Genomic DNA, 24265 nt, shown 5'->3' on the forward strand with positions numbered 1-24265 from the left:
GCCCATGAAGAGTAGCCTTATTAGAACGAAAACATTCCTGATACCCAGGAAATTCCAGGGGATTTAGAAGCTCTGTTTAAGATATTCCTATCTCTCCCACCACTCAGGAAATTGAGTTTAAAGAGCCCTGTGTCAGGAGCCAGGGACAGAGACCAGATATATTTATTTCTCATTATGTCTGCCACCGCTGTAGTTCAGGCTACCATTGTCTCTTGCCTGGATCAGTATAGCAGTCTCCACCCCTCAAATCCTTGCTGAGCCGTAAGTGTCTTTCTAAAACATATCGTGCCACTCCTCAGCGCTTGACACAGGTACTCAGTAAATATTTGCTGACTAAAGAGATGAATGCATGGATGAGATTTTTTTTTCCTTCTTCTCTTTTTTTTTTAGGCCTTAGAAATTAATCACAGGTTTTAAAGTGAAAACTTCCTTCTTAAATTGATCTGCACAGTTCTTTTTATGAATTTGTCTTTAAACAGTGTAGAGTTTTGAGTAGTACTTCATTATTAGATCAGTATCTACTTCATTGTTTAAAGATAGGACTTTATTTTTTAAATAGAGACATGTTAGAAATTCATGATCTAGTAGAGCATGGGCTTTTGAGTTTGAATAGGATTTGTCTCTAAGTTCGATCACTTTAATGTATCTTCTAAACCTTGAGTTACTTCACTTTGTGTTTTATCATCTGAAAAGCGGGTATAGTATCTACCTTGTGGCATTGTTGAGGATTGAGTAGATAGTGTATGTGAAAGTGTTTGGTATATAATAGGAATTAAATAAATTTGGAAATTACGATATAATGCTATAATATCAACTACATACTATATTAACATAATTTTTGTCTTACAGATAGTGTGTGTACCATATCAGTGGCGTGTAACTATGCTCATCATTGTTCTTGTCAATGCCTTTGTTTCAATCGTGGTAGAGGTAAGCACTTTACATAATTAAGTGGCTGCCTTGCTGCTTTGCAATTCTTGGTGATTTAATGGTAATGGGGGAAACGGATAGGTAACATAATGGAAGCCCACAAAAAATTTCAGTTTCATTGCAGTTAAATTCATTTAGCCTTCTCTTCTCAACTTTTCCATGAGCTAATAATAGTCATATTAAGAGATAGGATGGAATTCCCTGATGGTCCAGTGGTTAGGACTCCGTGCCTTCACTTCTGAGGGCGTGGGTTCGATCCCTGGTTGGGGAACTAAGATCCCTCATGCCATGCGACGTGGCCAAAAAAAAGAGAGAGAGATGATTTAGCTGCAGTCATAGATGGGAGAAAATAAGCAGTTATAAATCAAAAATTAGTGACTGAGAGAAAGGAGAGAAGATTGGTGCTCAGGTGGCCCATAAACTGGTAAACCAGTGGCCATGAAATCAGAGCACCACCCAAGTCCTGTGATGTACAGTAAAATCTCCCATTTAAGGGAGGAAAGGGAGGGGGCTCTCTCCATGAAGTATAGTAAATATTAATAATTAGAGAGTTTATTGAAATTGTAAAATAGTGACTATGATGAACTTACCCAATCTCAGCACTGATTGCTGGAACTTCTTCCTTGGTATTTACTTCTAAGTTTTCCTTAGAGGGAAGAGGTCTTAAGTACTCTTTGATCCATTTTATACTGTATAGTTATTCTCCTACTAGGATTCCTTTAGGTCAGCTTCTCTAAAAGGAGATAGTAAGTTCTCACTTGCTGCTTATTAATAAAATTTGGTCTGTTCTCAGAGCTACTATTATTCACTCTTACAGTAGCAGTATGTCAAATGAAGAAGGAGATACAGTTGTGATTTTTAAGGGTTTCATAGAGTAGGCTTTTGAATTAAAATTAGGTAATTTGTGGGAAACATGTATACTTTAGAGATAATGGCTGTAGACTTGTTAATTATGTTTAATTTGATATTTTTCTAAAAGATGATTTGGTATTTAAATTGGGGCCATAGTGGACAGCATGGTTATTATGGTACTGATCTTTTTAGGTTGCCCATTTTAATGTATTTTTGCTGTTTTATGCATGTCCAAGATACTGTACTTTAAAAGCTTTCCTTTTTCTATAGTATAAGTTCATCTTTTCACTCAAATGTTATTTAAGATAAAATCTTTTTATAAAACAATTTCTAGGGAATCCTTTCTTAATCTCCCTTAATTTATTCTTGCTTACTATCAAAAGAATTATTTTTCATCATATGCATTAGATATAGTTGCATATAAATATAAATAACTCAATTCACTGTTAAGAAAAATACTTCAGATTATAAGCATTATTTTAATATGGGAAAGACCTGAGGATTCATATAAAAGCCATACTTTGTAGAAAATTTATCAAGAATTTTATGATGATTTATATTTGTTACAAAAGTCCTGTTGTTATTCTTTATCCTTTTGCAATATAAACTGAAATTCTCTATATGAAAACCAAATCATGTTTTTCACAAATGTCTCAGCATTGTGTGAGCCTTTTTAAATGTATGCATTAATAAAGAATGACGTAGTCATTTTTAATTCTTAACTCGCTGGACTATCTCTCAGAACTTCTTCCTTGACATGGTCCTTTGGAAAGTTGTGTTCAATCGAGACAAACAAGGAGAATATCGCTTCACCACCACACAGCCACCACAGGTTGGAAATCAGCCCTTACTCTCAATTCTTCACGTCAGTTGTGTACTCTGCATTGTGTAGGGTGGTATTCTGTTGTGTGTTGCTCAACCTTTTCCTCTATGCCTGGCATTTCATTTTTTTGTAAGGAGTCCTAGAAGATTCATGGCAAACATTTGTTACAGTCTTTTTAGGACTTCAGAAATTTCGTAAGTCTCTTTTCCATTCCAATCCTTATCTTCTCTGTGTGTGAAGGTCTTATTCTCAGTGGTAAATTTTTCCATTTCTGTCTGGCTTAAATTTTATGTTTCCAGTTTTTATGAGTCCCATTAGAGGCTAAATGAGATTCATGTAAATAAAGTTATGGAATGGGAATTATTTCTTCATGGATCAGAGTCCAAAGGTCAAAATTCTGAGGAATTATTTCTGATTTCTTTTCAGTTACTGTGCCTTAATTTTGGGTGGCTTTTTGGTTTTCCCCAGCATATGTCTCTCATCATTTAGAAACATTTTCAGAGAGATAGTGTTCATTTTTATACAAACCATGGTTTAAGGACTTTTGACTTTCTTTGTGGTGAAAAGAAAAGAGAAGCAGATGAATAAAACCTATTTTTTGGTGTTAGGATGTTGAAATTCTTGATAGAAAATATAGGTTAGTCTTGTTTTTTAAACCAGTACCATTGAATCACAGCTCTGAGCAGCTTTTTTGAGTACAGAGAACTTGACAGCATAAAGTTTCACTCCCTCATTATTGTGCCCATTGCTGTTTGTAGGTGGGCGATATACTTTATACACATGAGTTCTAAACCTTTCACTCACCCCAAGCCAGAAAGCAGCTTTCCGAATTCAAGAGGGTTCCCTGGTGTGGGTCACTCACTTATTTTTAGCCTTCTTTTACCTGAGTAGCTATGTCCTGAGCTTTGCTTTGGTAATTCATCAGGCTTGATGCCTGGTGTAGTAGTATCACAGGATCACTTTATAAGTTCTATAGAGCACCATTTCCTTTTCTAATGATGATGAGTAAGGATAGTTTTGTAATAATGTGATAAATCTGGAATCTGCTTTAGTTTCTTTTTCTCAAAGCACTGTAAGGCACAGTTGTCCCTAGTATGTATGACCAGAGCTGTATTAGAGAGAGGCTCAAGTCCCTGAGCTACATCTCCTCTGTGTCTTGGTTACCTCACTACATTGCTTCAAAGGGTTAACTTTGGGTCCTATCATCAGTCCTCATATAAAATATTTGTACTGGCAAGGCCTTGGCCAAGGAAAACATTTCCATTGAGTTTTTAGCTTTTCCAAAGAGATCTCCGACTATTGATCTAAACAGGAAACGCAGGTTCTGAAGAGGAGCTGTACGCTAAGTCAAAAGTGGGTATCATAAAGCTCCTTTAAAACATTTGAATTGGAAAGCCTTCCTCACTTTTCAACCAAAATTAAATGGCAGAAAATTCTATCATTTGCTACATCTTTTTTTCTAAAAATGTGTAAATAAGTATGTGTCCTCATTATTTTTAAGAGTTTGTGCCTCTCATGTGAAGTTGTACCTCTGAAGTGTTCTGGGGAGAGAGTGGTCTGAGCAGGGAGGCTCCCGCTGGCCCCATGTGTTTACCAGTTCTGAGCACCACTGAGTAGACAAGAAGTTTGGCCTTCAGTTTCTGGGGTCATGTTTTAAGAAAGCATTTTTTAAATCATTGGCTTCAGAAAAGAGAGTTCTTATAACCTCTTAGCACGGAATGCTGTGCTTTCATCTTCCAACATTTCCGTTTGTAGTTTGCTCTCACTGTTCATATTTGTGACCCTTGGAGAGCCCATCAGTTAGTCAGATTACTGTAAGGCTGTAGATCTCAATTAGGGGTAATCCCCCCATCCTCCCGGGGACACGTGGCAGTATCTGGAGACATTTTTGTTTGTCACAATTGGCCGGGGTGGTGGGGGTGAGGTTGTTACTAGCATGTGGTGGGTGGAGCCTGAAGATGCTGCTGAGTAAACATCCTACGGCAGCGCCCAAGACAAAGACTGTCTGGGCTAACATGTCAGCAGTGCCGAGGCTGGAAAACCCTGCCATACGGTGAAAAAGCAAGTAAAGATGAGAGTGACCTGCTACACCTAGGAGCCCATTCTGTGCTCTTTCCTACCAAGAGTCCCGTGAGGTCTTCTAAGATCGCAGCTCTCAACCTTCTCTGTTAATGTCGGGGGAAGAACGGCCATGTTTCTTCATTCCTTCCTTACCATATAAACCCAGAGACCATTGAGTAAGGTTCGAAGTTTCACAGCTAAAGACCGTGGACTAGGCTCCAGGTCTTAATGCAGTTGAGTTGTGAAGTCGAGAACCTCACCTAGAAATCTCTAGTAACCATGTCCAAAATATCTGGTGATCTGCAAGGCAGCTATGTAACACCTCCAGAATCCTTCCAATCTTAAGGTGTTTCTAACTTCGTTTTATACATAAAGAAACAGCATTCAGTCAACTTGCCATGGTTATGCAGCTTATGAGTGGCAGAGCTGGGAGTTGAAGCCAAGGTTTCTGATTTCAAGAGGAGTGTTTTTTCCACTGTGCCACACTGTCTCACATTATGAGGCCACAGAGATGCAAACTAATATAACAATCAAGTGACAAAATGGAGACAAAGAACAGCTACTGTTTTCAAAACCTACTTTTTATGGTAGACACTGTGAGGCATTTTGTATAAATTCTCTGTAGTTATTACAGCCACCTAAGAGGTTAGGGTAGAGAGACTGAAGATATCCCTGTCTTCACAGATGAGGAAACAGTGTTAGAACTGGAATTCAGGTTCAGTTTTATCTGGGCCCAGGACCATAATATTCCTATAACAGAAAGCCTCCATCTGTTCTTTAAAAACGAAATAAACCTTTAGGTGTCATTTTATTTAATAGTAGACATTTTAGATATTATGTTTACTTGGCCCACTGAACATACATACAGCTAACCTAATTTAGATACAGAAAGATTTTTATATAATAGTCATTTATTTCCCACAGTGGTTCTTTTTCTTATTAATGCACAGTGGCCTCAGTAAATGTCCATTGAATCAAATTGAAAACAGGTTAAGTAAACCATTTGTAAATAATCAAAGTTAAAACTTCTATGTAACTTAAGTATTTTTTTTTCTGTAATGATCTTTAGCAGCTCCAGATGTTAATACTTATTCTCTGACCAAAAAAAAAAAAAGATTCTTGAGATGCAGTGATTTTCAAGTAAGGATATTCATCACAAATGCCTTGAGCTCCACCTTTGATCTACTGAATGAGAAGTCTTCAGTGGAGGGGCCCATCACCTGTGTTTTTCTGTACAGCTTTACCCGTGTTTGAGAGCTGTGCTTCATATTCTCTTTCGAAGAAGCGTTTGTGCCTACCCTGTGTCTGGTAAACTGAGGCTGCTTAGTGGTAGATGTGGAACTGGAGTCATACCGTCATGTATTTTGATAATGCCTGAGAATGTGTCCTGATTATGTCTACCTTTTGGGGGAAAAATCCAGATGTTAGCTGTAGTCTTTATGCCACTTAGGATATTATTCGAGTTTATTTACATAGAATGCTCATTCTGATTGTGTTTGTCTTATATTCAGGATTGGTATGGAAGAAGACTTTTATGAAAACCACAGTGCCATTACAACATTTTCCCCATAAGCATGGATTTATATCTTACATACTGCCTATGAAAACATTTCCTAAAAGACACTGCTAGGAGTTAGCTGGCATTGGGGTTCTGGAATGAACAGCTTGGACTGGTCTAAGAAGCAGGAGAATTTTAGCTGTAGATCTTTTTTAAAGTTCTTTGTGTTTTTTCTGCTGGGCTGTGGTAGCCACTTTGCCTTCTCTGAGGGTTAGTTACACTTGGTTATTTAACCAGTCCTTTCAGGAGCAAATCACAAGATCCAGTTGCTGGGGCTCCTGTGTTCTGCTTCAGAGACTTACCCTAGATGTTTGGCGAGGCCTTGGTGCTCATTCTAAGCCCCGTGATGCTTCATCTCTTCCCTCTCCTTGCACAGTGCTTGCCTTTGTCCTGTTGCCACTGTCTTTTCTCCCTTGAGTTAGTTCTATTCTAGCATGCCTGTAGCACCGTTTATTTTCTCTACCAGTGAATTATATTGTTTGAGGATGTCTGTGGTATGCTTGTGTTTGTAAATTAACAAGCCCATGCTTGCTTATAGTGTATTTTTTGTGTATGCTGTTTGGGGAAGGTGAGGGTACAAGAACAAAATATGAGTCTAATTATAGTGGAGGGGGGAATCCCTAGTGTTCCTTGTGACTGAATTTATTTTTTAAATTATAACAAGTGTATGTTGCTTTTAATAGGGACATGAGGATTTTTTTTAAAAAAGCATGCACATTAATGTGAAAAGAATACTATTCAATTGTGATTCTGTTTGCAGTAGATTTCATTTTAATTTTATTGCTTGCCTCATTTTCCACAGGTGGGGAAATGATGGATTTTATTATTTTTTGTTTGTTTGTGTGTGTGTGTATGTCTTACATTTGAATACACTTGGCTGTGACTTTCCTTAACTCAGCCTGTTTTGCATTGCTTTCAGCCCAGCTGGCTCATCTGGACAGACAAGGCCTATATGTTTCTGCCTTTTTTTTTTTAAGTCAGCATTCACCATTCGCCCTTTTCTGTGATCCTTTAACAATGCTACTTGCTGTAAAATAAAAAGTGACAGCTTTCACATTGATTTAGGAACAATGAATTTTTTTCCCCCTGCAATTAGATGGAAGAATTTAAACACCTCGGAGAAAAGATAGGTCCAAGTAGTGAACTGTTGCCTCAGATTAAATATTAAGGTTTGTCATGTATACACCTATCCCGGAAAGGAATTATTTGTTATTTGGATCACCTGAAGGGTCCTATAACTAACCTCTTCTATATTCTAATGCTAAATGTTTTCTTATGGACTTCCTTTGAGGTGATGGTAATAACTCTCTTTTTAGCTATGACAGTAAAGAGGCTACTAGATGAATAATCCTCAAATCTGTATCCCCACTAACCCACCCCACCCCTAATTTAATATAGCTTACTTGTGACAAACCACAGTTTTTGCCTTTAAATTCTTGGTAGTGGTGCAGCTTATACTGTTTCGTCGACAGAGTGAACTAGAAGGCCTTTAAAAGCACGTAGTTATTGTGTATCATGCTCTCTGCCGCATGCCCACCCCTAGTTTTGAAGAAGGAGAGAGTAATAGGTTCCTGGTGGTTGTCTCAGTACGATGAGACCTACCTCAGTACAATGAGACCTACCAAGTCAAAGTATGAAGAAGTTTTAAAGAGTTTTCATTTTAAAGTATTTTTGCTATTCTCCATTGGCCAATTTAGAAACCTGTGTTTTAGGATCTGTGTTATAGCAAATTTGCCTTTCTTGATCATGAAGATATTTTGAGAGTTAACATTAGAATGCTTCCGGAATTTTGTGAGATTACAGCTGACCCTTGAATAATGCCAGGGTTAGGGTTGCTGACCCTCCCCACAGCCAAGAATCTGCTATGATTTATATAATTTATAGGCCTTCTGTATACAGGGTTCCTCCATATCTGCAGATTCAACCAATTGTGGATCATGTAGCACTGTAGTGTTTGCTAAAAAAAATCCACATGTAAGTGAACCTGCACAGTTCAAACCCGGTGTTGCTCAAGGGTCATCTTTACTTCAGTTGAGCTTAGACCTGGTTGTAGCCTAGATTATAAGTTGATGGCAAAACAAAACAACCTGCGATTTAAATTTTGCTTTGTAGAAGAAACAGCCAAAATAGTTAAGAATTGACTGTTCTTCAGAGGTGAATATAACTACAGGTCTCAGTATAGTCATTTAGTTTTATTTCATTTATTTCCGGTTCCAATTAAGACAAATTCTGAGGGCCTTTATTGAATTTACATTTTTGTACAATAACCAGGGACTCTGCTTTCTTGTTCTTCAAGAACTATTTATCTAAGATCACATCCAGTAAAAACACTGGGATTGATCCGAAGGAATTCTGTGACAGCAGAGCTTTTTATAATGAAATAATACTAAGAATTAGTACTTGCTTTATAGTTTTCTGTGTACCTCTTTCCAGTTGTGGACCACCAAGGGGAAACCATCATTATAAAATAAAATTGTTTTTTATGTTAATGAGAATGTGGTTTTAAAAGAAGTGATTGACATTAAACATGATCTAAGTTCTGATTTTGACATAACAATATTTACATAATGCTTTGAAAGGTGATATTAACAGTAGCAGTGGTATCTTTACACCATTTTCTTTCAAAAATGATCGGGTGGTTAAGTTGCTAGAAGCAGTAGTACCAAAAGATAGTTTAGGATAGGATGATGGTTTTCATATTAAATATTAAAAATGTTTTCTCTGAATAGTTTGAAGTTATTCTTAATACATCAGATGTTTTATGTTATGGAATCACAGACTCCAGATTTACACGTTATTTTTAAAATGTATCTGCATACAGGAGGAAGTAGGAACATAGAACTAAATAAAATGAAGTATAAATTACATGGATACTTTAGAAATATAATCTTAAAAAAATAATGTTCCTAAATAATGGAAAGCTGACTTTTTTTTAAGCATGGATTTTTTTTTTCTTTCCTTCATGTATATGTTGTGCTCAGAAGTCATTTCCTCTTATTTTTCTGTGCTGATGAACTGTGCTTTAACAAACTTGTTAAAAACAACAGCTCTTAATCTACTGGGTGTTCCTCTTTTTCCTTATTTTCTTAGGAGTCAGTGGATTGGTGGGGAAAATTCTGCTTGTCCTGGGCCCTGAACTGTAGGAAGAAGATGCCAAAGGCCAAGTACATGTATCTGGCCCAGGAGCTCTTGGTTGACCCGGAATGGCCACCAAAACCTCAAACAACAACAGAAGCGAAAGCTTTAGTAAAGGAGAATGGATCATGTCAGATCATCACCATAACATAGCAGTGAATCGGTCTCAGTGGTATTCTAGTAGCAGTATTGAGGAGAATGTAAATGTAGGACTTAATCTGATCCTGTGCGTCACAATGGCACCCTTTCAATTTATGTCCCTTCCAATATAGTAGCTGACTTGAGGTTTTTTTTTTTAAACAAAACAAACAAAAAGAGATTGGCCTGTCAGTTAAATTAATAATCAATCTTCAAAGTCCTATACCTTCATTCAGTAACTCTAAATATTATATATATTTCCAGAACTTGCTTGATTGTTATCCTCAGTGATACTCTTTATAGGGTACAGAAGAAAGTTGGTATCTGGAAGGTGTTTAGATATTAGCTTCTAAGACTTTAGTTTATGCCTTTAAATTTATTTTCACAGCCCCCTTATTAGAAAAAGTCATCATTTATATACAGGCCCTAAATTTGTGGTTGATAAATAAAATGGGTGTTAATTAGCCTCCAATGAAAATAGGTACAAAGCCTGTTTTTATTTGATTTCAATATTTCTCCCAAAGAAAACTTAGTATACATAACACCAGTTCCCTTTAATAGCCTAGAGTTAGGAGTGAGTTTTATGGTGTTGCAACTCAGGTAATTTCCATTTATGGTTTTATATTTTCTGTACAAACTGCCTGGGTTTTATTTTTTCTAATCAGCAAGGTGCTTCACTGCCTTCTTGAGATGTCCCTCAAAGCTGTTAAATGGATCTTGTGCTATGTCTGGTGTCAGTAGTATAATTTGCTTTAGTTAAATGTTGTTGAAGCCTTTTCAGTAGGAAAAAAGCTGATTTCTTTTGGCAGTAGATGTATATCTACCTTTCTAATATCTCTTCATACCTGTTTTTTTCCTCTCAGGCTTTATATTATTTTAAATGTCTTCTTATTTTCTTCTACGTCTTTAATTACCTAAAGACATAGGATAATAGTTTTTTGTTTTTTAGTTTTTTGAGTTAGAATTTTACCTCCTAAAATTTTAAAGGTTTGATGTATGTCTCTCCTGTCAATAATGAGGGTTAAAAAAATGAGTGGTTTTGAATAACTGCTATTTTTTCAAAGCAGTGTGAACCTGGCGAGTTTGTTTTATGCCATTAGGTGGCGCCAGAGGTCAGAGTTTACCTATTTTGGATTGGGTGTTTACGAATGAGCATATTTGGTTGTGGAAATTTCTGGGAGGAAAAAAAAATGAAATAAAGTTAAAAAGAAAAGTCATTCATTGAGCCAAAAGAAACGTGGAAGATATTTTTCACCTTTCTGTTTTGCCTGGTTAATGTTTAAATTCTAAACAAAATTAAAGTAATTTAAAAATGCCTTTATAGGTAAGATCCAGCAGTTTGGCAAAGCCCAAAGTTCTGATAAACAAGAAAACTGATACTGCTGTAAAGTAGACACTAAACTACTAAGATTGTGTGATCTTATCCTGTGCTCTTCCTTGACCGGTAGCATGCCTTGTGCTTTCTACTTCTAGCTGATCATTATTTTCCTGATACATATTTACCAATTTGATCAAATGTTACCCAGAACCATAAAACCAAATGGTTCTCATTTTTTATGCTGCAGAGACCTGATGATTTTTGGTTAACTGTAGAAAAATGTATGTTACACTCAGGATCACTGTTAACTGCTGTGGCCACTGATGATTCTTAGAAAAATATAATCAAAGTTTTCCATCAAAAAAGTATGATACTATATTAATACACATTAGATGATAAGAACAATTGTTCCATGAATGATTCTATGAAGCTATGCATCTTAGACCTCTTGAGCTGTGAATTAGCACTGTTTTTATAGTTACTTACTCTCTTTATCATTTTATAATTTCCACATTCAGTTCACTTCCAATACATACGAGTGATAGTCTTCAGTGATCTCCCACAATTGTAAATTTTATTCTTTGATTTAAATACTGAAGCATATAATTAAAGTAATTGCTAGGTAGCAGCTTAAAAATCCAACTATCAGATTGTATTTAACATCTTTAAGAGCATGATCATAAAGAGCTATATTTTTGACAACCTCCCCCCTTTTTTAACATTTAGATTTTATAAGGGTTTTATATCACATCTGTCCATATTGTTTTCAAAGGAATGAGGTTTTTAGGTAGGTGGACAAAGCATTTGTAGGAGGTTAGATTTGAACATAGACAAGGTGGGTTGTTCAGGTTGTAATGGATGGCTTCCAGAATGTGATTTGAAAAATGTCTGTGAGTCCAGGTGTGGGTCCTACTTAGTGCCATAGATAGACGAGTCCTCCCTCTGTAGGTCACCATTACATAGTAATTTTGATTCTGAATTTCACATTAAATTATTTGCGTGTATACAGATCTAAATTTTAAAATCTGTACATATATTATTTTGATGTATTAAGATGAATAAATATTGCTGATTTAAATTTTATTTATGCACATACCTAAAGGACAGAAATGTCCAGGAAAGTAATTGTTAAATAATATGTAACTTTTAAACTTTTTAAATAAATAACAAGATTTTTAACGTGTGTCTCCCTCAGGGTTGTTTAAAGTTTTTTTTCCTCCCTCAAATATAAATAGTGGTAACTATATGTTTTGTATCTTCTAGCACCAACTGCTGTAAAGCAATGCTGCAAATAATGCTTGAATAAAAGTGGCTAAGCCAACAACAAAATAAAAACTTTTTATATTAGTTTTATAATCCCTACATTCAAAAGCTTTCCAAATTGTACTTGCATTTAAATAAAACTGTTGCGGTTTTTACTATTTATTTTGTTTCCCATGTTTATGAAACTACTGCACAGTTTCAAAAGCATGGAAAATTATATCAGTGTTTACGTACTCTGTTCCCCCAAATGGCTATGGATCCAATGTCCAGGATCCAATGTCCAGAGAAGAGCAAAATTCCAGCTTTAGAAAACATTCTAAGATTTCATGCATGCAGTTTTGACATATCTGAAAATAGGCTTTTTGTATATTTATGGTGGGAGGTGGTTGGGAACTTTTAACAAAATGTTAATTTTTGTACAGTCTGTAGGCATTTACACATATTTTTAATGTATTAAGATTTGGTAATTATGTGCACATTAAATTAATAAAATAATTACTTCCTGTTATGATTTGTGAATTCCCTAAGACTTTGGATTTTTTTAAGTAACTTTATATCAGAAATGATACTGCATCTTTATATTTTTTAAATTGTATTGCTGCTCAAGAATGGTACCCTGATGTCAAAAAGGCATACATTCAGAATTGTACATTCAGTACTGTAAATAACCTTATGAAAAATTTTTGATTGAATCTGTTCAAAATAAAGATTTGAATGATATATATAACATTTCTTTTTTTCTGTGTCTTTATATACGTTTGTTTGCTCTTTAGTTGCATGAATACTGCCCGCTCTGGATTTATTTTCCTGCTTAATACTTCCCCCATTTCTCTTTTTTTTTAAACTTTGAATTTTTCAAGAAAATAATGCAACTTTCCACACATCACATCATGTTTGTGACCGGCCCATGGAAACCTATCAGTCAGATACAGTGTAGAGCCAAATGTGAAGTATCAGGAGGTCTGAGGGAAATGGTGAAATAGAAGACTAGGGACTTAGAATTTATTAATAGTTGGGAAGGTCAGACGGAAAGCTAATGCCATGTAAGCCATGGTAAGTTTGAGGGGAAGCAGCATCCATGGATGCAAAAAGAGTGCTCCATGGAACAGGAGACCTTGGAGCTAACTACTGGCCATAGGAATCCCAGAGAGGGCAGGATGTGCTGGGCCTTGTGCTTGGGTAGGAGGGCTTTCCTTGTATCGCAGGTTCTGCAGGAGCCATGTGTCCTCTGCCGTGGGCCGTGTGGATGGTTGGCTGGTGTGAGACCTAGTTTGAGCCCAAGTTCCTTCCATTCTCTGTGGGTTGTGTAGCAAATGATCGTGTCCCTTGCACCACAGCCTGCAGGTGGCAGTACAGTTCTGCATGTCTGTCCTTTTCCCCCTCCATCACTGCCAGTTGCTTTACTCTGGGTATATACTGCAGGGAAGGACAGGGAGTTCTAGGAGTTTGAATGAGATTGTCCCTGTACCAAGTTGGGGTTGTGGTTACTCCACAAGTACAGAGAGATCGCTGCTGTGCCCTGGCCTTGGAGTCTCTCCCACGGAGGAAGAAAAGCATATCTCATTCGTTAGGTACCTGGTTTTGAATGGCCAAACCCTGTAAGCCAGGGTTCTGTGATTGACACAGAAGCTGCCACTTAGGACAGCAGATTCCTGACTTGTTTCATGGATCCAAAATCCAAAGGACTTGAAACACTGGTGCCGTCATTACTTCAGTGCTCAAAGTACTTCTCAGTACCTCATCAATTTGCTCATTGGATCAACTCTGTTCCTCCACTGTCTAACTTCTGTGCCCAGTGTTCCCTTCTTGGCCCATCATAATGTCCTGTCTTCAAAATAAAACTTGGAGGTAATTCTCACTGGAGATCTTCCTGGGGAAATAGGCTAAAGAAGTTTCACCTGAATTTGACTCCAAGTCATACTCTGATTATCCCACAGTACCTCTTCCCAGGTCTCTGTCATGCTGGCTCCTGGCATTTGATGGGCAAGGGGCCTTTCACTTGGTCTGCCTGTGTGACTGACTCACTGGTCACCAGGGGAGCTGTTCCAGGCTCTGGAGCTGCTTCCCTTGATTTGAGTGGAAAGACGGCTCAGTGGCTTTCCCTGTGTTTTAGGACTGCATGCTTAGAAGATAATTTCAGTCCCTTCAGCATTTAACGGGCTTTGACTGCATTTGGCTACACTAAAGGCTGAATAGATTTCAGTTCCTTTTCTGTAACACCTGACAATGTCGATTTGGGGGACTTTTTTCCCAACGAGGATAAAATAATTTAAGAACCGCTTCTGCTGTACCACTGCACTCAAAGATTCCAGAGGTTAATGTTTATTCTTTTGCAATTCAAGCATTGACTTTTCCCAGTATTTTAAAATACCTATATTCCTACCTTTTTTCTTAAATAATGCCATTTTCCCTTCCAAATCACTTTATATTTGCATTAAAAATATTTTAATAGTGACATTAAGCACATTTGATAAAATTTCAAAGCTCACAGAAAGGTATTTAAGGAAGTCAACTTTTTTCTGGTTTCTCCCCCGAAGGGGGAATACTAAAGTTTCTTGGGTGTATTCTAGAAAAAATATATATGTTCATATGTTTTTTAAAATCCTACACACATAGAACCCCATGTTATATGCTATGCTACCCTTGTTTTATGTCATTCAGTGTATTTTAGAAAGTTATGTCAGGGACTTCCCTGGTGGCACAGTGGTTAAGAATCCGCCTGCCAATACAGGGGGCCCGGGTTCGAGCCCTGGTCCGGGAAGATCCCACATGCCGCGGAACAACTAAGCCCGTGCACCACAACTACTGAGACTGCGCTCTAGAGCCCACGAGCCACAACTACTGAAACCCGCGTGCCTAGAGCCCGTGCTCCACAACAAGAGAAGCCACCGCAATGAGAAGCCCGCGCACCGCAACAAAGAGTAGCCCCTGCTCGCTGCAACTAAAGCCCACGCACACCAACAAAGACCTAACGCAGCCAAAAATAAATTAAAAAAAAAGAAAGTTATGTCAGTATTTGCAGCTCAAATCCATTCTTTTCAAAGTCTGCAAGGCATCCTATTGCATGGATATACTATAATTTAAACGACTACTTCCCTATTGATGGTCATTTAGATTTTCTTTCTTTTTTTTTTTCTATTAAAATCCTGCAAATAAGTTTTTGTGTACATGTCTTAATGAGCATTTCCATAGGATGTAGTTTTAGCAGTGGAACTGCTGGACAAAGAATATGTATGTTTAAAATTTGGTTGATACTACTAAATTTTCCTCCCCAAAGTTTGCTACCATTTATATTCCCACCAATGTAGTATGAGAATATCTACTTCTTCACACTTCATAAAACACTGGATATTTTCAGGCTTTATATTTCAGTGTGGTGTTGGTATAGAGATTATCAAATAGCCCAGAAACAGACCCACACAACATTCATCAGATGTTGATTTATGACAGTGCTGACATTGTAGCTCTGAGGGAAGAAGGGATATACATATATAGGACAGCTGGTTATCCTAATGGAAAAAAATGAAATTGTACTTATATCATACACAAAAATCAATTCTAGACGGATTAAAGACCTAAATGCGAAGGACAAAACTCTAAAATGTAATAATAAGTTGTTATAGGAGAATGTTTTTTGGCTTGAGAGGAGAGGAGGAATTATTTTAATAGACATAAAAAACAAATCTTAAAGATTAATAACTGCCTATATTAAGACTTCTGTCCATCAAAAGACAGAAAGCAGATGAAAAGGCAAAGCACAAACTAGATGAAGATATCTGTAACACATACAATTGACAAATGATTAGTATCCAGAATACATAAATAATGCCTACAATTCAGTTTTTTCAAGACACAATCATACATACTTTGTATGTAGAAAAATGGTCAAAAGAACCCAGATTTCTCAGAAGATGAGGCACAACTGGCCCTTAAAAATATGAAAAGATGCTCAAGTTCATAATTCAATAGGGAAATGAAAAATTAAAACCATACCGAGGGCTTCCCTGGTGGCACAGTGGTTGAGAGTCCGCCTGCCGATGCAGGGGACACGGGTTCGTGCCCCGGTCCGGGAAGATCCCACATGCCGCAGAGCAGCTAGGCCCGTGAGCCATGGCCACTGAGCCTGCGTGTCCGGAGCCTGTGCTCCGCCACGGGAGAGGCCACAGCAGCAAGAGGCCCGCGTACCGCAAAAAAAAAAAAAAAAAAAAAAAAAAAAAAAAAAAAAAACCATACCGAGACAATTATTTCATAAGAATGGCAAAAATTAAATTAAAAAAATCAATTCCAAGGCATGGGTGGAGATGTACAGGAACTGTCATACACAGTAGGTGGCAGCATATATTGGCACAACTACTTTGCAAAGCAGTTTGACATCCCTGTGTTCAATTGACCATGTGGACACCCTTCCTTCAACCCAGTAAGGCCATTATGGCACATATTGGAGAATGTTTTTAGCTTTACTACTAAAACGAAAAAAAAAATGAGTGGAGCACTTGAGAATGTCCTTAGCCTTATTCCTTGAAGGGGGAGAGGGGAAATGGAAATGGCAGAAGAAGGAGCACCCAAAGGAGGTGTAGCCCAACCAGGGGTGTGGTTGCTGCAGTGGCCCAGCTGTGTCACTACTGGACACACATCACAGAGTCATACTGTGCCTCTGGGGAGAAACTGCTCTCCCTCCTGCTCTTATCATTCAACTTTGGCCATAGGACTTGGGTGATATATGGTCTCTTTTTCAAAGTTTGAAGATATTTGTCATTAAAAACCAGAATATGTCCTCTGAGATAGGGTCCTTAACATGACTTTTATTCTGGGATAGCCTTTATCCTCAGGATGCAAGGATACTTCCCTCTTCCTTTGGAAAGTGCCAGATCACATGCAAAGCTCTAAGCCTTTCAGTTGCTTTGGGCTGCAGCACCATTTCAGGTAAGGCCAAATATTTTAAAAATTAGTATGGGCAACTGGAGGGCTCGGTTAGTCTGTACGAACAAGAAATAAAATTTAGTACAAGAAGCAATTCGTTTAAAATTACATGTAGGGAACATTGATTTGGCAGATTAGTATTACTGTATTTCACAGATAATTCAGTGCCACGAGTACTAATTTTTATTTAAGCATCTTAGCAGTGATAGCTCCTTGTTTATGGCTCAATCAGAAATACTACTCTCAAATTCTAGCTCTGTGACCCTGGTTAAGTTACTTAAACTTTCTGTGCCTTAGCTGCATCATCCTTAATTGGGGATAATATTAGTACCTAACTCATAGGGTTGTTGTAAGGATTAAGTGAAATAATTTAAATAAAGTTCTGAGAACAATGCGTGGAATAAAGTGACAGGTACTATTACCTACTTTTCTCAGTGTGGTTCACTATTACGGGGTGGTCCTGTTTTAGAGTAAGTTGGCACTGAAGATACAGCATGATTGTGATAAAAGGAATCAGGTGATGGTTGCTGCTGTTTTAACAGACTTTGCTGTTCCCTTCAGGGCTGTAGGTCATAGCTACCCCAGGCTAAGTCATGAAGTCAAGAGCAGGGCTACGTTCACAATGCACACTGCTCTGTGATGTCTGTGAGAAAGGTTATTTTAATTAGTTCTCTCTATGTAAAGATTTAAAGGTATTGACTTTTCCATTGCTTGAAAATGCTTTCATTTCAACGATTTGAACTAAGAGTGGAAAATCTGTAAAACGAACGAGGCCTCGTAGTGTAGAATGAACGTCTTTTCACCACCCAGGAAAATCAGCACTCCTAAGAGGGAGACTTAACTTGTACCTGGGTAACATTCAAAGTCGGTGATAGTCCTGGCGAAAGGATCATGCAGGGTTAGGTTACAAGATTGAAATTAGAGCGTTTGTCCTTTGGGTGTTGCCCACAGATCTGCCGCGGTCGCCTTTCCAGACATGCTGAGGAGCGCTCTGCTGTGCGCCGCGCTCGGGCTCCTGCGCGCCCAGCCCTTCCCCTGCCCACCCACCTGCAGGTGCATTTTCCGCGACGCCGCGCAGTGCTCGCAGGGCAGCGTGGCGCGCATCGCGGCGCTCGGCTTGCCCACCAACCTTACGCACATCCTGCTCTTCCAAATGGGCCGCGGCATCTTGCAGAACAGCAGCTTCAGTGGCATGACCGTCCTGCAGCGCCTAATGCTGTCCGACAGCCAAGTTTCGGCCATTGCTCCCGGCACTTTCAACGACCTGATAAAACTTAAAACCCTGAGGTTATCGCACAACAAGATCACTCATCTTCCAGGCGCCCTGTTGGATAAGCTGGTGCTCTTGGAACAGTTGTTTCTGGACGGCAATGAACTAAAGAGCCTTGACCAAAACATGTTTCAGAAACTGGTTAACCTGCAGGAGCTCTTTTTGAACCAAAACCAACTCGCTTTCCTCCCTGCTAGCCTCTTCGCACACCTGGGGAACCTGAAATTGTTGGATTTATCGGGAAATAATTTGACCCACCTGCCCGAGGGATTGTTTGGGGTCCAGGTTAAGCTTGAGAAGCTTCTGCTCCACTCGAACCAGCTCGTGTCTCTGGATTCGGGGCTGTTGGATAGCCTGTGCGCCCTGATGGAGCTGCAGCTCGACAGAAATCACATCCGTTCCGTCGCACCCGGCGCCTTCGACCGTCTGCGAAGCCTGAGCTCTTTGACTCTTTCCAGAAACCGCCTCGAGTTTCTGCCCTCTGCCCTCTTTCTTCATTCGCACAATTTGACCTTCCTGACCCTGTTCGAGAACCCGCTGGAGGAACTCCCCGAGGTGCTTTTCGGGGTGATGGGCGGCCTGCGGGAGCTGTGGCTGAACGCCACCCAGCTGCGCACCCTGCCTGCCGCCGCCTTCCGCAACCTGAGCGGCCTGCGGGTCCTGGGGGTGACGCTGAGCCCGCGGCTGAGCGCGCTCCCGGAGGACGCCTTTCGGGGCCTCGGCGAGCTGCGGGTGCTCGCCCTGCGCTCCACCGGCCTGGCTTCCCTCCCCGCCGGCTTGCTCCGCGGCCTCGGCGGGCTGCGGCACTTGTCGCTGCGCCGCAACCGGCTGCGGACCCTGCCCCGCGAGCTCTTCCGCAACCTCAGCAGCCTGGAGGAGGCCCAGCTTGACCACAACCAGCTGGAGACACTGCCCGGAGACGTATTTGAGGCTCTGCCCCGGCTGGCGAAGGTTCTGCTGGGGCACAATCCCTGGCGCTGCGACTGTGGCCTGGGGCCGTTCCTGGCGTGGCTTCGGCGGCACGCGGGCCTCGTGGGTCGAGCCGAGCCCCCGCTGTGTCACGGCCCCGGGCCGCACGCCGGCCTGCCGCTCTGGGCCCTGCCCCCCGGCGACCCCGGCTGCCCGCGCCCCGGGAGCCCGCCTTCCCGCCGCCTTGCCCTCGGCTCTTCCGAAGGCACCCAGCAGCCCGCCCTGCCCGCCGCCCCTGCCCGCGCTTCCTTGGGACCCAAGCGCTCCGAGTCCTGGGCGTGGGCCCGGCCAGTGGCCGAGGGCAAAAGTCAGGACCAGAGCCTGTTCTGGGCTCTCTATTTTCTGCTTTTAGCTGCTCAGGCCATAATAACCGGGATCATAGTGTTTGCGATGATTCGACTCGGCAGGCTCTTTCGGAAATTAATCAGAGAGAGAGCTCTGGTTTGAGGCAATGGTAAAACCTTGCAATTAATTAAAACGTGACCAGGGTATTGTCAGACGTGGCTCTGGGGAGAGTCCAGACGGGCTGCCGCTGTCTTCCTCTCCCTGCTTCCTCTTCCTCTTCTCCCGTCTCCCTCCCTCCCTCCCTCTCTTCCTCCCTCCCTCTCTCTTCCCCTTTCTGTCTCACCTCCCATTCCCGCCCCCGCCCCGTACCATTTACTGTCAGAAATTGTGGCTGCCTGCTGTGCCTTTGTCGCCTCCTCCGTCGTGTGCACCAGGGGGCGCGGGCAGTGAAGGCCCGTCCCAGTGCCCGCCTTGCCGGCTGGAGGGAGGGTTCTCTCCACTGTTTTCGGAGGGAAGGTGCAAAGGAGGCAGCCAACCTCAGTCCAGGGCCCGCCTCCCGCACCTGGCAGGTGTCTGGTAAATGTTTGTGAAATGAATGAATAACATGAATACAGGGGAATCCAGTGATAATGGCTTTTCCTAACGGAGAAGATGGAGTGCTCGTTTTATCTACTTTTATTTGAAAAACAGAATTCTTCCAGTTCTTGGACTTCCCTGGTGGCGCGGTGGTTAAAAATCCGCCTGCCAATGCAGGGGGCACGGGTTCAAGCCCTGGTCTGGGAAGATCCCACATGCCGCGGAGCAGCTAAGCCCGTGAGCCACAACTACTGAGCCTGTGTTCTAGAGCCCGTGAGCCACAACTACTGAAGCCCGCGCGCCTAGAGCCCGTGCTCCACAACAAGAGAAGCCACCACAATGAGAAGTCCGTGCACGGCAAGGACGAGTAGCCCCCACTCGCCACAACTAGAGAAAACCCGCACGCAGCAACAAAGGCCAAACACAGCCAAAAATAAATAAATAAATTTATTTATTTAAAAAACAAAAGAACTTTAAAAAAAAAAAAAAAGAATTTTCCAGTTATTTTTCTGTCCTGTTTCTTCTCACTTTATGTATGTCTGACCTGTGCGGTTTTGGGGAGAGCGCTGAACTGCATCCACACAAAAGCATATTTTCAGAGCAGGTCCGCTGAGAGAGAGAAAACCCAGCCTTCCCTCTGGGAGGTCGGTGCCCAGCCCAGAGCCCTTACAGCAGGGTCTGGGCTGAGCGCCGAGGAGCGGGGGAGGGGCGGGCACGAGAGCAGGTGGGACGGGGGGTTAGGGAAGGAGCGGGGGCGTTCGGGGGGTCTAAGTGTGGGGCTGGGAGCGCCCACTGCCCACGGATGCGTGCCCGTGGAGCACTGCTCTGCTTGTTCACGGGGCCTGTGAGTTGCTACTTGCTTCCTACAGGGGTGAAGACTGTCATTTTGACACTGGGTTGGTTTTCATTTCCTGAAACTAAACGCTACCTCATTTCACAAACATTTACGGAACACCTGACAGTGACAGGTGTTCATGAATATAATGATAAGCTTGGGTTCTAGTTTATTATGCTCGGATCATGTTCTCATTTATTCCAATTGAAGGCAGTAAAACTCTTGTTGCTTTCATTGGGTGTCTGCTTGTGAGAAGCAGTGGTTAAAACATAGGCTTCGAGTCGGAAGGGTTCAGATCCCAGCTCCACCTACTAACTCCATAGGACTGTGGGCAAGGCACCTGAATTCTCGAAGCCTTGGTTTCCTCATCCCTGGAAAGGTATAAATAGTATGTGCCTCTTAGAGTTGTTGTGAGAACTAAAGGCAATAAAACATCTGATGAGAGCCCAGTGCCCTGCATACAGTAAATACTCAATAAATGGTAGCTCTTATTATTAAAGGGCAAGCAATTATTACTGCAGTCATCATTTCAAAAGAAGAGCTTTGAGCTGTTTTTTTTTTTTCCTCTGTGTATATAAAGATGAGAGCAAACATCCTCAAACTGGAGATAACATTCAAGTTAGTCTTCACTTGTGGGTTGTCTCAGCCCTGTGTGGTCAGGCTCTGTGCTCAGGGTCCAGAGAAATAGGTCCTCCAACAACCACTGGATGTGGAGCAGAAAGAGCTGGGTTCCTGGCATTGTAGGTGCACTTCTCTTTCAAGGCCAAGTTCACATGTCTCCTCCTGGTGAAGTCTTCCCTGACTGTCCTAGCAGATTAAAGTGTTCCCTTCTGTGTGCCCCCCTCTCAGGCTATCTGGCACTAGGCACCCTCCCACTCCAACTGGTTCTGTTCATCCTTTACTCTAGGGTGTGTGTGTGTGTTTATGTGCCTCCTTGGCTTATTTATTTACATTGCTCCAAATTTTGAAACTACCTACAGCATAAAACTCATACTCTGCATATAGTATTCTTCAACTGTTTTTTTCTGGGCTAACACATTTTTGAGATTTATCCACATGAAGCATTTGGCTCTAGTTCATTCATTTTAGTAGCTACATAATATTCTATTGAATGAATATACCACAATTTATCTGTTCTCTTGTTGATGGACATTTACTCCCAGTGTTTTTTCTTTTCTTTTTATGGCCCATTACTCCACATCCTTACCACCTCTTGATGATGTCAGAATTTTTAATTTTTTTCAATCTGATAGGTAGGAAATCGTATTTCATTGTTGTTTTATCTTATATTTCCCTGATAATTAGTGAAGTTGAACTTATTTTTAAATGTCTATTGAACGTTCAGATTTCTTCTTAGAATTATCTGTGCATATCTGTCAACCAATTTATAATGGGGCATTTTGTCTTTTTGGTATTGATTTCTAGGAACTCTTTACATATCCTGTACACTAATCTTCTGTAAATTATATGCTTTGCAGGTATCTTTTTTCTGTTCTTATTTCACTTTATTCATACTGTCTTTTGTGGAGCAGAAGCTTTAATTTTAATTTAGTCAAGTTTAGCAATAAAACTTTATAGTTTGGGCTTTTGAAAAAAAAACCTTGTCTTAAGAAAATCTTACTGGGGCTTCCCTGGTGGCGCAGTGGTTAAAAATACTGCTGCCAGTGCAGGGGACCCGGGTTCAAGCCCTTGTCCGGGAAGATCCCACGTGCCAAGGAGCAACTAAGCCCAGGTGCCACAGCTACTGAGCCTGCACTCTAGAGCCTGCGAGCCACAACTACTGAAGCCCGCAAGATTAGAGCCCATGCCCTGCAACGAGAAGCCATCGCAATGAGAAATGAGAAGCCCGCACACCTCAAGGAAGAGTAGCCTCCGTTCGCTGCAGCTAGAGAAAGCCCGCGCGCAACAGTGAAGACCCAACGCAGCCAAAAATAAGTAAATAAAATAGATCAATTTATATATAAAAAAAGAAAATCTTCCTACTCTCAAGCCATGAAATTACTCTCCTTTATTTTCTTCTAAAAGTTGTAAAGTTTTTCACATTTAGATCTTTAGTCCACATGGAATTTATTTTAGTACATGGTGAGATGTAGGGAACCGACTGTACTTTTTGCAAATGTACATCCTATTATCCAAGACCATTTATCACACAGTCCATTCTCTCCCCGCTGGTTTGCAAAGCTGTCATTTATCCAGTTTCCTTATATGCATGGGTTGGTTTCTGGGTCCTGTAGCCTAAACCATTGGCCTATTTATCTAGTCTTATACTCACTGTCTTCATTATTGTAGCTTTGATAATTCTCGGTAGAGTCACCACTCCCCCTTGTTTTTCTTCAGAAAAGTTTCATCTATTCTGGGCCCTTGGCAGTTCTATGCATATTTTAACGTCAGCATGTCAAGCTCCACTGAGAAACCCTGCTGTAATTCTGATAGGCAACTGGCATCCCCCAGATCGAGTGTTCAAGAGAGAGATATCAAGACAGAAGTCAGTGTCTTTTTTTTTTTTTTTTTTTGCGGTACGTGGGCCTCTCACTGTTGTGGCCTCTCCTGTTGCGGAGCACAGGCTCCGGATGCGCAGGCTCAGCGGCCATGGCTCATGGGCCCAGCCGTTCCGCGGCATGTGGGATCTTCCCAGACCGGGGCACGAACCCGTGTCCCCTGCATTGGCAGGCGGACTCTCAACCACTGCGCCACCAGGGAAGCCCAGTCAGTGTCTTTTATAGCTTAGCCTTGCTAGTCACATTTCATCAGTTCCTCAGCATCCTACTGGTATACGCAGGTCAGCCTCTTCAGCGTGAGAGGGCACCAGCTGGAGTGAGAACACCCCGAGGCAGGGATCACTGGGGCCATTTTGGAGCCTGGCTACCATGGATGTGTAAGTTTGTGTGGTTTATTCTTAACTACTAAATTAATTTCAATGGTCATAAATCTGTTCAATTTTCTATTTCCTCACTTTTGTTACATTATATATTTTTAAGGAAATTGTTCATTTTGTCCCCACGTTTTCAAATTTGTTAGCCTAACATTTTCCATAATATTTAATTTCTCTGTTGTATCTGTTGTTGTCGTCCCCCTTTTATTCATCCTAAATATTGTTTGTATCCATCTTCTTTTTTTTCTAGATAAACCTCATGAGTGTTTTTTCTATTTTCCTACTTTTACTGAGAACAAACTTGGGGCTTTTCTGCCCCTCTCTATTGTATCATTGTTTTCTATTTCATTCATTGTCGGCTTTATTATTTCCTTCCTCCATTTCCTTTGAGTTTATTTAGTTGTTTTTCTCTTCATGACTTCTTAGGTCAGATACTTAGCCCATTAATTTTCACTCTTTC

The 24265-nt window shown here is 40.8% G+C and overlaps 2 protein-coding genes across 4 annotated transcripts in view; both read left to right on the forward strand.

The window, feature by feature from the left end:
- Positions 1 to 9512, forward strand: part of ATP13A3 (ATPase 13A3) — a gene marked incomplete at both ends in the record, with an annotated part of 53687 nt that extends 44175 nt beyond the window's left edge. For 2 of the 3 annotated variants that reach the window (XM_079704609.1, XM_079704610.1), the window contains 3 exons: positions 850 to 930; positions 2525 to 2614; positions 9315 to 9512. In XM_079704609.1, coding sequence (XP_079560735.1) covers positions 850 to 930; positions 2525 to 2614; positions 9315 to 9512 — 369 coding nt within the window. The remainder of the gene's footprint in view (positions 1 to 849; positions 931 to 2524; positions 2615 to 9314) is intronic. The other variant, XM_079704611.1, reaches the window with a different exon arrangement.
- Positions 9513 to 16955: 7443 nt separating this feature from the next.
- Positions 16956 to 19684, forward strand: GP5 (glycoprotein V platelet; the record flags this gene model as incomplete). Its single annotated transcript, XM_079704589.1, has 2 exons — positions 16956 to 17001; positions 17973 to 19684. Exon 2 carries the CDS (start codon positions 17975 to 17977, stop codon positions 19682 to 19684), a length of 1710 nt encoding a protein of 569 aa, XP_079560715.1. The 5' UTR covers positions 16956 to 17001; positions 17973 to 17974.
- Between the last annotated feature and the right edge of the window lie 4581 nt (positions 19685 to 24265).

The sequence above is a fragment of the Hyperoodon ampullatus genome (genome assembly GCF_949752795.1).
Source record: "Hyperoodon ampullatus genome assembly, chromosome: 5".
Classification (NCBI taxonomy): Eukaryota; Metazoa; Chordata; class Mammalia; order Artiodactyla; family Ziphiidae; genus Hyperoodon; species Hyperoodon ampullatus.